General features: G+C 40.0%; 2 protein-coding genes across 4 annotated transcripts; both read right to left on the reverse strand.

Annotated features, from left to right (window-relative positions):
• Positions 1-1,144: 1,144 nt before the first annotated feature.
• asmtl (acetylserotonin O-methyltransferase-like) lies at positions 1,145-9,229 on the reverse strand. Of its 2 annotated transcripts, none has more exons than XM_034574043.1 (15): positions 9,112-9,229; positions 8,181-8,296; positions 7,140-7,271; positions 7,000-7,047; positions 6,820-6,884; positions 6,653-6,717; positions 6,392-6,500; positions 5,349-5,709; positions 5,043-5,276; positions 3,741-3,903; positions 3,439-3,638; positions 3,211-3,343; positions 2,995-3,135; positions 2,774-2,896; positions 1,145-1,664 (listed from the first exon to the last, which is right to left on the reverse strand). In XM_034574043.1, the coding sequence occupies exons 2-15, from the start codon at positions 8,271-8,273 to the stop codon at positions 1,459-1,461; spliced, it is 2,073 nt and encodes a 690-aa protein (XP_034429934.1). In that variant the 5' UTR covers positions 8,274-8,296; positions 9,112-9,229; the 3' UTR covers positions 1,145-1,458. The 2 variants fall into 2 exon arrangements, with proteins under 2 accessions (XP_034429934.1, XP_034429935.1); XM_034574044.1 differs by lacking the exon at positions 1,145-1,664 and adding an exon at positions 1,755-2,123.
• Positions 9,230-9,716: 487 nt separating this feature from the next.
• p2ry8 (P2Y receptor family member 8) lies at positions 9,717-13,383 on the reverse strand. Of its 2 annotated transcripts, none has more exons than XM_034574048.1 (3): positions 13,265-13,383; positions 11,753-12,081; positions 9,717-11,040 (listed from the first exon to the last, which is right to left on the reverse strand). In XM_034574048.1, exons 2-3 carry the CDS (start codon positions 12,043-12,045, stop codon positions 10,314-10,316), a joined length of 1,020 nt encoding a protein of 339 aa, XP_034429939.1. In that variant the 5' UTR covers positions 12,046-12,081; positions 13,265-13,383; the 3' UTR covers positions 9,717-10,313. The 2 variants fall into 2 exon arrangements, with proteins under 2 accessions (XP_034429939.1, XP_034429938.1); XM_034574047.1 differs by having other exon boundaries at positions 11,753-12,072; positions 13,268-13,374.
• Between the last annotated feature and the right edge of the window lie 153 nt (positions 13,384-13,536).

Here is a 13,536-nt window from a genome sequence, read left to right on the forward strand (position 1 = left end):
GTAAACATGAAGTCATGACAAAATGACATCCTATTTAGATGATAACACTACTTAGATGTTATTATTTCTTCTTTAATCATCTTAGCCCTGTTGCATCCAGATTGCATCATCTTAATATGACAGTCCAGAGTATTAAAAGGCAGGACACACACACACCCCAGCCACAGCCATCATCCTGCTGACCACAGACTGAGTGCTTTTGGAGTGAGCATTCTAAAACACACCAAACGGTCCCAGACAGCCTGGTTTCTAATGCATCATCAGTATGTTAATTAGGTAGAGTTTCCACAAAACAAATCTGCCATCTGGTGAGAGTTATATCATTAATTTAGTACTGATATTCAAGGTATAACATGAAGTTCTGCACCTCGAAATGTGTTGACAAAGAAGGGGCCATGATGAATCCCATACCCAGGAAAACTAAGAAGCCTTGGACTGGTACAGCGTTCCAATCACATCTGGCTGGAACAACTGTTGCTGTTCCAACATTAAAATGCAGTGGGTTGTAGGGGGCTCCAGCGATGTGACTCCAGCCCCACCATCAGCGGTTAAGTTACAAGAAAAACGGTGCCTCAATGTTGTGAGCTTATCCGCCCCCGCTAAGAGGGTCTGTACTTCCCAAAAGCAAAGCTGAGTGATTGCATTGGGAAAGCATATGGATAAAAGTGGCACCATTTCCTCACAAAAAGCATGTTTACGGTCTTATGATGTCCAACTGCTCCTCAGTTCCTTTTAGCTGACATAATGGTGACCCGAGGTAGGATAATTAACAGAAGAAAACAGTCTAAATCGTAGGCAGACTGCAGAACACAAACTCCAAAAGATTTTTCTCAGCATCAGACTGGTCCATGTATCGCTGCACTGATAAGACAAACTAGGATATTCTGGATTCATAGTTACCCATACGTGTATGTACAGTAGATCATATTCCTAATATAAAGGTTGATTATCAATAAACGTAGCAGCCACTCTCACTGCATCATATCATCTAAATAGCAAGAGAAAAGAGTTAATATGAAATGGTCATTATTTTGTTGTTGATAATTCCATGCAAAGGGATTAAGACGTTTTATAGACATAACTGCAGTGGGTGGAAGGGATGCACAAAATAAGTCAGTCAGTTCAGTGGAGGACCACAAAATAAAGAAATAACACATTTAATGTGATTGTTAAACATTTAAGAACCCATTTAATTGCTCCATTAGTGTTTATGAATCCATAGAATTAATCCAGTTGAAGAAAAAAAATCTGTTTAATGCATATTTAAATATCTGCCGTTAGGTACATTTTGCTGACGATATTTTTACATTTTGAAGACAGGGTTTTAAAGGATAATGAATAGTTTTTCATCATTCAATTAATATATTGAAAACTATCCATTAATCAAATAACTAAAACTAATAAAATACATTAAGACAAACCAAAAACCTATATGCGTTTGTGTGCATTATTGCCTTGCTACATTTTAATGGCAAGAACAGCATCTAAGAAGTTCCTTGTGTGAACCACACGCATGTTCCCAAATCCGTGTTTGCTTAGCATGTCAGCGTACATGCTCTCTGTTCTCTCCATTCCCTCAGTCTGGGCAAGCATGTTCAGAGACTGCAGGGCAGAGTAGGGTGTCAGTCCATCCAACATGGTCTCAGCTATGAGTAGTGCACATCCTAAGACCCAACAGAGATTGTTCAACACCTTAGTGTATGGGGAAATCAGAAAATGGCTTGGAAGACATGAACAAAACCACATTTATTTTGTTTGCAAAACCTCACACATAAACAGACCATTTTTCATATGATCTATCTTTGTATGACATATTACAACAAAACATTGTTCATAAAAACATTCTCGATTTCGACAGTTCTTGGCTACAACATACAGTATATTACGAGATCATCAGTATAGTCCCATTGAGTGATGTCACACTCTGATGCAGAGCATAGCATCCAGTAAGTTGTCAGTATGTCTGACGTGTGCTGTGATGAAACCGTGGCTCTTCAATAGCAGAGTGTATTCTGCTGCGCTCCTTTGTTTCCCCACGCTCATGCTGAGGGCCTGCAGCAGCCCACGACTCGGGCCCCTTCTGTCTTCATCCAGGAAGATCTCACTTAGCAGGAGTCCACAGCCTGGCAGCATGGTGAAAGTGTGTGACATGTATGCAGGTGTACAACTTTAGAGAACAATACTTGTAGTTTGGCATCCTCTTATCACCTTTTATTTAATTTCTTTACATTTATTCTGTCTTCTGAATATATCTCAAGAAAAAGAAATTAGGAAAAGAAAACTACTCCACAGCTGTGATTCTCAAACTAATCAGAAAAGGCTAGTTACTATTCTCATTATAGAAATTAAAAAACTGGTTGAAAACATCATACTACGTTAGTTTCAGTGATCAGTAAAAGCATGATATCAACAAGATAAAAGACTTGGGTGCTGTTTGTAAGTTTTCTGTGTCGTCTCTGCTAGAAAAAGGTGTTGGTCCCTTGCCAAGAGCTTCAACAATAAAAGAAGTTATAATAGACAATGAGAGCCGCACTTCTACTTCAGAGCAGACTGTAAAGGCTCAAGTAACTTTATATCAGAAAGTGATGAGACAGACAGGCCAGGGCTAGCTGTTTAGCATGCTAACTTCAGAAGGAGAAAGGGTGTGATAGAAATAGAAGCCAAACACGAACATTGTCATTGTTTAATACTGAATTTGATTGCTAAGTCAACACTTTTACCACTGGCTATGTGGCAATAGAAAAAGTTAGTTTTAAAATGTTAAAATTTTTACCTGATGTGCATGTTTGCGCAATTTTACTCAGCAGCGTGTGCACCTTCTCATCAGACCAGTCATGAAGAATTCTCGCCAGGATGTACAAGTCTGCTTTGGGCAACTCGTCTTGAAAAAAGTCTCCTGTTCATAAAACAAGGACACGTTTTTTGTCACAGAACGAGAAAGTGTTCATTTATATTTGTCACTTTGGTATTTTTAGTGCAGATAAACGATCTTACCTGCTACAAATGACACCCTGTTGTCTTTGTGCTGCGGCTGGAAATGTTCAATCATCTCAACAACAGCAGGTAAGTCAAACACTGTCACAGACAACCCAGGATGAGCTTTAGTAAACTCGTAGGCCATGGCACCAGTGCATCCTTGAGAGAAAACAAAAGTTGAGGAATTGATTTATTGTTCAAACAGAAGATTTTAACTGTTGAAATTCTTCTTACCTCCAAGATCACAGGCAGTCTTAAAAGTGGAGAGATCAAAGGCTGTGGCCACATCTTTTCCTGTTACTTTGGCAATGCTGTGCATGGCACGCATGAATCTCAGCTTGATTTCTTGACTGTTGTAGTAAGCATCCTTTAAAAAGAGACGTGACAAATGTAAAGTATTTTGAATGTGATCTTATCTGCGTAAATGTGCATAAATCTGAGGGTGAACTTGAGGTTAATCACCTGAAACAAATCATTTGTTTTTTTGCCAAAGGCCTTCTCATGCTGGTGAGTACCTTCTAGCACAGCACTCTCAAGGTGTGAGAAAATAGGCCACACTGTGTTGTTACAGTGCTGGATGTATCCGTGCAGAGAGTAAGATGCATCTGACCTCAAAAAACGCACCGCCAGATCTGTGTTCTCGTACACAGGCTTTTGGCATGCTGGGAGACACCATAAGACAGTCAAAGGTTTAGTATTACATGTTTTAAGGTAGGAAAAAGTGATTGTCATGGAATTATCAACAGGGTTGAGAGCTGACTAACTTCTGTCTTTGCTCTTCAACAGTCCCAGAGACACACAAGCCTCCAACAGGCATTCAGTCCCCTTCACAGAGGCTTTGATCTCCTGGGCCATCTGTGCTGAATCCAGCCCTGGGCTGCGATGAAGCAGGTCGAACACACATAACTTGGAAGCAGTAAACAATGCCTGGAAAAAATTTTCGGAAAGACAGAATGGATAAAGGAAAATAAATTAAATTGTATATATGCAAATGTCACAAGTGATGTCAGACAAATAAAATAAAACTCTGTGGCATCTGGAGCTTGACACTCATGGTAGATCGTTTCTGTTAGTTATATCCTCCAAGGGCATTATGTTTGTATCTGTTTGTTTGTTAGTTGGCAATATTACACAAAAACTACGAAACAGATTACAATGCAACTCGGTGGAAGGATGGGTAATGGGTCCGGGAAGAACCCAGTAATTTTGGTATGGATCTGGGGGCGGATACAGCAATTTCTTTCACTTTCTTTACCATTGCGAGATGGTGCGTGTTTCAATATTTCAACTGATTTTCCAGGGATTCAGGGGGACTGATATTTAAGTTTGTGCAACTTGAGGCAGCTTGATTTTAAAAAGGGACTGATTGGTAAGTGCCATTCTAGTTATAACAAATAAAAAGGTTTTATGTTTTCCACTGCAGTTCTATGAATGTGCATTATCAATTTCATTCCACTTGAGAAAAATGTTTTAAGATCCTAAATGAACATTCCAACATTTTGGGAAATATGCTTATTTTTTGCCTTGAGAGTTGGATTAAGAGATCAAGTTCACGCTCTGTTTAATTTTAAACAGCACCCCAAAATCTCACTAATTACCACATTATATCTTTTGTTTCTTTGTTTAACCGTTATCCTGTTAACATTTTGTGGTCACCTGGAGGTTGCCAGGCAACAGGCAGGGAAACAGGAAGTCAGTGCAACTGAACCAGAATTACAAGTGAAACCACCTAACACATAAAACCACATCTTCATTTTGCACTTTTTTTTGGTACAGATTTTTGTAACAAGTTAAAAGGTGTTCATAAGCTGAATTGTTCTGCCTTATGACACGCCACTGTGGTTGTTTCCTCTTGTTTTCCTGGCTGCAACATTATTGAGTGATATGAGAGTGGTACTGATCTTCCATTCTTGGCAAGACAGTTAAAGTATTTTCCAAAAATGTTAAACCTCTCCCCCTTAAACTAGGTTAAACACTTCATTACACCCCCCAGGAGTCAAATACAATAATTGCAAACAATACAAGTTCATATTTCAAGAGTAAGTATAGAGTTTAAACCCCAATACCTTTGAGGCTTTGAATCCATCCATTAGTTCAATGATTCTTTGCAGATCCTCTCTTTTAGGTTCACTGTCCTCCTGCTTTGCCACATTGAGCTCGATCACCTGCCCTCTGCTGGGGATCAGCGGTAATGTGGTGTTGTCAGAGCCTATGATCTCAGCGCCTCTGTCTTTAGAGAAGCTGTTCACCAACATCCATGAACTCTCACTCACTTCACTGTCACCGTCTTTCTTTTTCACCTGTTAAAATAGATGGTCTGCTGTAAATAAAACAAGTTGATGGATTTTGCTCATCGGGTGAAACATACAAACCTTATGGACTGGATTGAATGAAGGGCTGTCGTGGGTGAGATGTGTTTGACTGGCAGGTGGGCTGTTTGGTCTGAGGCTGGCTGAGGAGTTGTGTTTGGCTGAAGAGCTGGGACTCTGACTGGACAGATCTGGCAGGTTGTGTGGGAGCTGAGTGAGTACTGAGGTGGGGTGAGGGCCGCTCTGGCTCAGACGAGCCAATGCACTCTCCTGGTCTGAAGAGGAAGTACAGCGGTTGTAAATAAGGTCCAGCTGTTTGCAGAAGTGATTGAGGGGGAACCCAACGACATTGAGGAAGTCTCCGTGGACGTACTCCACCAGCATTCCCCCAAGAGCCTGGATACCATAACCGCCAGCTTTGTCCCTAACACACAGAGGCAGACTTTTCACTAAAACAACAAGATACAGTTCACACACTGTATGATGCTGCTTTCAGAGATTTCCAGAAATTTTCTGGAGGGGGAGTTTGTGGGATAGCAAATGTCTGAGACACTTGTTTTGCACATTTTCTGGAACTTTTCCTGCCAACCTCCTAGTAAAATGTGCCCATGTGGAAATAAAGCAGGAAAACAATCACAGTGAGCGAGTGGGCGTGTTGATGATCTAACCCGAGAGACACATAAAACTGAAAAAACTAAAAAACAACCACAAACAAAAAGAATGTCAAGATTAAAAAGACGACCCATACACTTGGAGGATGCAGGCGGATATGTCAACTTGGAAAGACAACAAGATTCGAGAGCTTTTGATAATAAGGACTGAGGCCTGTAATCAAAAACACGTCAGCAGAATTTAAACATCATGCCCGTCCTCCTTCATTTTCCAGGTTCTTGCCTGAAAACTGCTTCTCTGGCACACAAGGTAAACACAGCTGGAACAAACACAGCTGGAACAAAATTCAGGCGTCAAAGTCCAAAAAGCAACGAGTTCATGAAGCTCAAAATCCACTGACATTACCTCCATGGACTAAATGTATGCTGATGTTACTAAACCAGGAGAAATCAATAGCTGTTACGAATGAGAAAAGTTCAAATGATAATACTCACATGGGTTCACCACTATTGATGTACTCCCACAGCATATCTTCTGAGAGATCAGCAAACTTCACCTTTGTTTCTTCGAAGAAGTCAATGAGCTGGTAATCCACTTCTTCATCTGCACGTCAGGGGAGTTTGTAAATGGCCAGTAAAACCTTCCCGTATACAGTACATGTATAAAAGTAGCATGAAATTCTCCAATAGACTCAATTGTACAGATTTTCTGATGAATCAATGAATCAATCAAAAGAAAATACACTTTTGACTCACTTTCTTTCTCATGACAGAGGACAATTGCTACACCAGTGACGACACTGTGCTCTTTACCACTCAAACTGGGAACAAGAGAAAAGTGTCAGTGTCAAAGTGAAATGTTCAGTGTCAGTGTGAAAGTGTCTGTTGATAATTCACACAGAAACCACGTAAATGAAACTAACCTCGACAGCATCCTGTAAGCGTCATGTTTGTCCACTGGCTTCTCTAGAATCATCCCATCCACACTCTACGGACATGACAAAACATTATAGTGAATACAAATAAATACATTTAAAAAAGACAATAAATGTGTATTGCAGACAACTAACAGATAAAATACTTTGAAATGTTCTTTCTCTTACCACAATAGTGTCTGCTCCAATTACAATATCCGGAGTTTTCAAATGTTTCTAAAGCAGATGAAGACACATTATGAAATGAACATGTAGATCGACAGCCAAAATGCGATGAATAGTGTCAGACAAAAATACTCTTGACTCACGATGGGCATCCTCCTGGCCACCTCCAGGGCTTTCTGTTTGGCTGTCTCAACAGCGTACTCATGAGGCGCTGTGTAAAGTCCCTTTTCAAGGGTTTCTTTAAACCAGGATGGTACCACCTCAAAGCGTAAACCCTGACATGAATATACACAAAATAGTTATTTTTAATCACTGCTATTAGATAAACAAAACAACAACACAAAATAAATGTTCATTCAGCCCAGGGTTTATTTACTTTAGTGTGTGAATTGCTTCATTTGAAATCTATGGACAGGGGGGTGCAATAGGTTAAAAAATAACAACCGATATAATCCTTGCAGACATATTAGTGCATATGTGTCCTGTCGTGGCAATTCTGCAATCCCACTCTGACAACGAGGAACGAGACACAAATCTCTTACAGTATTGTCACACTTTAATGCTCAGAGCATGGTGCACAAGACAACGGTTGGTTTGTAATATGCACACCGATGGGAAGCTGTTCTTTCTCTTTATACATTTGGCTCCTTCTTCCCCCTCTGGTTGAGGGTTAGGGTTTCTAAGCCAAAGGTCAGGATCTTCTGATGACATCAAGGCAACAATGCCATAGTTTAGGCAATCGGGCCAAGATTCATTCAGTTGTACAGGATACAGCATGATCAAGGTTACATTGTACAAAACTCAATCATGATCAATCCAAGGGGAAATTAACATGATTGAATTGTGGATGATCAAAATGTTACATTTCCCTTACAGTCCATTATTGCATAACTGCAGGTCAAACCTCACACGTGGAGCAAAAAAAGTCTGAACTCAGTGGAACTGCCGAGAGGTCACCTGATAATTAAAATAGGTCATGAAAGATTTACTGTACAGACTTTGGACTATTTTATCAACATGCTCATTTTAATTCAGTCTGTAAACAATAACACACACAATTTTGGGGAGTCAACTTTTTCAAACTCAATTCAACATGTACTTTCACAGGAAAAATTTATTTGAGTGTAATGTAGTAGCTGCAATATACAAACAGTTCCTATGAGTATAAACAGGAGGAGACCTACCGCGTTGCGAAGAATCTCCAGTCTCCTCGGAGAGGCACTCGCCAGCACGACCAGTTTGCCGGAGAGCTTGGAAATGACAGGGTTCAGCACCATGGTGGCCCTCTCGTCTGACTGCTCTTTAGGTCATACAAACAGGTGAACGTTACAGATGTGGCCTAGTTCTCTCGCACGAGTGCAGCTGTTCACTGTCACAGAGGAGATACCCATAGAGCTAAACTATCAGGAGGCTGATCAATCAGCAACTAATTAGATAAGAGAACTAGTACACAAGAGAAAATGTTAAACATTCTCCTGTTAGAGCTTCTTCTACATGAGGGTTTGCATCATATATATATATATAGATATAACAGTTAATACATCACCTTCTTACTTAAAGGAGTCTCTTTGGGCTATGGGACATTGCTGTGGATATTTTTAACTATTCTCTGACAACTTGATTGGATTAAACAATAAATTGATGCATCTAAACTGAAAATAACAATAACAACATGCAGCCGTTGCTCCCTGTGTCTCAAACAAACAACAACAATGCATTTGATGAGAAAACAGTGCTGCTGTCAACTGAACTCACAGAAAAGACATAATGTTACATAAAATGGATAAAAGAACAGAAAGGACAGAGGTTGTGCAGCGCCTGTACCAACGATATGTGGTTAATAATATATAATACTTATGAATGTGCTTATAGCAGATAATATAAGACATCTAACTCCTTGCTCTTCTGCTCTACTTGGTCTAACTTAGTGTTTAGCCGCATTAGCATTTAGCTTTAGCCTGTGTAGCTAAAGCCAAACTGACAGTATATAACGTTACTCAAGCGTTTATTCGGTGAGTTTACAGCGTGAAGAAGAAGCGACTGAATCAACACGGCCATTAAACAACATGTTTCACAGTATCAGAGTTAAATTACAGAAGGAAACGTGTCACTCACCTGAACAAGTTAGAAAACTGACAGTGGCATCGACCAGACAGAGTGACGGCGCATACGGGATGACGTCAGATGTGTGCGTTGGATCCACCAATCACACACTTGTTGGAGAAGCAGCAAACTATTATTATTATTATTATTATTATTATTATTATTATTATTATTATTATTTTTATTATTATTATTTTACTGACCAATGGAATAAAATTAATTTAATTAAATTGATAATACCACCTTTATACGGAAGCGTATTGCATTCACTTGAAAAAAAAAAAAGCTCTGTTTTTCTGAGAACTTATCTCGGAATATCTGAGATAGTTATCTCAGAAAAACAATGTTTTTAAAAAAAATCACAGTACAGACATTTTCAGAGTGGAACCATCAATAACCGATTGTTGGAGGACGAATAGCATCCAAGCTCCTACCACTGCTGCTACTTCCAATAATCGTAAACATGATCATTTAAATAATAATAATAATTTGATTTTTTTTAAGAGGAACACCGTAACGAGGAAACTATCAACCAATCAATAACATTTTATTTGTATAGCCCATATTCACAAATGACAATTTCTGTTTGTACATCCTCTGTTCAATGTGTCAAGTGTCAATGTTTAAAGTATTTATACATAAGAAAATGTCTGATGGAGATGAAGGGAGTGTATAGACTACAGCCTTTGTGAATGGGCTATAGTCTATGGTAAATCCTAGATTATCACAAACCACAGACATTCACAGAAGTAATGTTCAAAATGTACATTTTAAAACCTCGGCTATGTTTGGGCACAGTGAAAGCGAAATTTAACACTTCATTCTCATTTAATTGACACATGTGGATGCTACATAGTTTGTCAGAATTACTGATTATAGTGCTTGCTGTGGCAGATAATAGAATTTACGGACATAGATATACAAACAAACAGTTCATTCTTAATAAAAACTTATAGTTTAAACCTATGATTTTGGCGAAGACCCACAGCTGAAGTCAATCTCCATTTGTTCTATGGTGCTCATATAAAAATAACTGGAGTAAGATCATTTGGAAATTCCACACATGATATTATGTTGTAAGAGATTGTCATACTCTGGCAACCCTTAACACACTATTTTTCTTTCACTTCCTTCTTTACAGCTCTCACTCTTATGCATTGCCTTACATTCCCTGGCTCTCTGACGTTGTGTGCCGTGGCATCAAAGCACCTTTTCTATTCTTGTCTCTCTTGACCTGCTGAAGCGAACTCTGCTGAGAACAAACCCCTCACATGCTCCAGCTTCATTGAGTCCATACTGCTCAGACTGTGCAGGTTTATTATCTCCCTCAGCTTTCGTCTGAATTCCTTGGAGGCAAAGTAGTAGATGAACGGATCGAGGCAGCTATTCACGCAGCTGAAACAGAGAGACAGTTTGTAAGCCATGTACAGAGACTTGTTGTAGAAGATTCTCATCACAGCGTGACTCAACAGGAGGATGTTGTTGGGTGCGAAGCAGAGGGTGAAGACCAGGAGAACAATGGTGGTCAGACGTATCGCTCTCTTTTTCTGGGCCGTCTTGGAATCCTTGGCCAGTTTGAGTATGACACTGATGTAGCAGAAAGTTGTGATACAGAAAGGGAAAAGGAAGAGGCTGAAGATGCTGAAGAGGAAGGCAGCCCAGGCCAACGAGGACGGGAGCATGTCTTTCTTCAGCACATCGAAGCACGTGGTGATCCCGAGTTCAGGAATTTTGTAGGTCAGGTCTGTGGTCATCATCGGCCACAGAAAACTCAGGACCAAAGCCCACATGAGGAGGCAACTGATGACAGCGATGGACTTCCTCTCCCTGGTCTGTTTGAACAGCATGGGCCTGACTATGCCCAGGTAGCGGTCGATGCTGATGGCCATCATGGTCAGGATAGAACAGTACATATTGGTGTAGAAGACGATGGTCAGGACACTGTGGGTGGATACGTAGAAGAAGAGTGTTTGATTCATGCAGGCTATGGTAAACTGAAAATATAAGGGATATGTTGATATTTGGGGAAATTAACTTATTTTCTCTTTGGCTAAAAGTTCATTAAGAATATTGCTACGGCACTTATTTCAGTGTGAATCTACGAGGATAAAGGCTGGAAACTGTCCTGCTCTGTCCACAGGCAATAAAATCTGTAGCTCAGTAATCAATATTTTCTGCCCTAATTAGTGTAAAGAATCAGCATGTAACTAGAATGAGCCTAAAAAAAAACATTTTTTAAATTCACTGGAACTAGATTTTTATATTGGATCCTCACCAAATTACACACACTTATATTGATCAGTTCCCTATCACTGTCCGATGCATAATGATCATCAAGATCCATGTCCAGAAAAATGTCCTAAAATACGAAATTACTCATTGTGTGTTTTTTAGTTATTAAGACTATTTCTTGGCTGGAACAAGTAAATTCCCAGAGTCATATCATCTCTGTGGGTTTTTTAGGCAACCAGAGAAGAAGCAAAGAAGTTACTGGACCTGTTTGAGGAACCCTCCCATAAAAACCACAACTTTTCATTTTCCCTTCAGCTTTTTTCCCTTTCATCCGATGGGCTGTAGACATACACTGTGTTTTTTCTGTTGAAGGAAACCCTCTCTCCATGGTTCAACATTGTCCTGCTGTTATAAAGAATACCTGCACATATTGGTCCCCATAGTCCAGTTGTATCCTTGGAGCTGGTAGGTGATCTGAAACGGCAGCGCAGCGCCGAGGGCCAAGTCAGTGAGGGTGAGATTGATCATGAAGATGATGGAGGGAGTCTTGGGCCAGGTGCGGAAGAGGAGGAGCCACATGGAAAGACCATTTCCCACCAGGTTAACAGCGGTGACGACCATATACATTACAGAAATGATGATGCTGGTGTTCCCACTCTGAAGAAGGGACAGGGTGGCATTGTCTAACTTGGTGCTGCTGGAGTTTCCCGTCATGACTGGATGGGAACGGCCTCAAATTACCTGAGGGTTGTGGAAAAGTGGACATAAAGAGATGTCATGTACATCTTCATTTTGAGCAGATCATGTGATTGTGTGTTAAATTGTGTAAATGAAAAGGTATCACTGAAAATCTGATATCACAGGCTGCACCACCAGAGGAAACTACTCTGGACATAATCTAAGTTGATGCGTGCCGCTGAATTAAATCTTTTGTGCCAGAGTACAAAACTGATTGATGGCAGTGGAAAAAAGATGCTACAGCAAGATCACTCTATGTTGTTCGCGTGCGAGCTACCAAGTGTTGGGTGGAGTATTCACACAGGAAAGAGATACATTATCTGTGGTGGAGTGCCAACTGCTCTTCTGGGTATCTTGTGCACTCCAGCATGCAAAACACATGCTTTTTATGGGGGGGGGGGGGGGGGGGGGGGGGGGGGGGGGGGGGGGGGGGGGGGGGTTTGAATGAAGAGGCAACACAATTGTATTTTCTGCTTGCTTATGAGATAGTTATCACTCCCAACACAGACGAGCAAACACTTTCTCTCACACGTGGCACACAGGGTGAGGGGGGGTTACCGCAAACAAGAGGTTAGGTTTAACAGATGTTTTAAGGAGAAGAACACCATTACTGCAATAATCAGTACAGAAGTAGTGACAGGTATCACCTTTACCAGAACATATCAGAAAACATAAAGTATTGCTATAATGAAAATCAGTTTACTGAGTTTTTGGGGTAACAATGGGATATTTATTTCCCTCCATAAAAATTACAATTGCAAAATTTATAAAAGTAGAATTCTTTTATTAATTTTCATAACATGATTATTTTTTTATTATTGTAACCAGAACAAGTCTTTCGTTTGGCCTTTTAAAGAATAAGTAATCTTCCCTTTCTTGTTATGTCTACACGTTTCCAATATTGTGGTTTGAATCTAAATCAGGTTTTTTGTTCTTTTTGTTTATGTGTTAAAAAGAAGAAAAGGAATTGTGAGAATATTACTTATTATATTCAGTCACTGAAGTCATTTAGAGATGTCATGTTGACCGGTGTTTTTAGTCACAAGTTAAGCATAAATACACAAAAAATAATAGTACAAAATAAAAGTATTAATCTACTGATAGATAATTTCGGTCCAATTCAAGTCAATATTAACAATAGAAATACACCTGATTATCATCTCTCCAGGTAAACCACCAATACAAGTTGAGAACTCACCTCTATGACGGCGGCAAACAGCACGGCTCTCGGGCGTCAGTTACAGATGGGATACAGATACTGTGACTGTTTGAAACTTCACATGAACTTGTTGCCAGAAAGAGAGGAAATGGACCATGTGACAGTCTTCATCCTATACCAACGGTAGTAAAAGCCACACATCAGATTCAGTCCTGGTGGTTCTCTTGTGAAATGCACACGTGTATGACTCCTCCAGTCCGAACAGCAAGATCATCACCAGTGTTACCGGTAAATGATGAGTGAACTAA

This window comes from Hippoglossus hippoglossus, chromosome 21 (assembly GCF_009819705.1).
Source record: "Hippoglossus hippoglossus isolate fHipHip1 chromosome 21, fHipHip1.pri, whole genome shotgun sequence".
Lineage (NCBI taxonomy): Eukaryota > Metazoa > Chordata > Actinopteri > Pleuronectiformes > Pleuronectidae > Hippoglossus > Hippoglossus hippoglossus.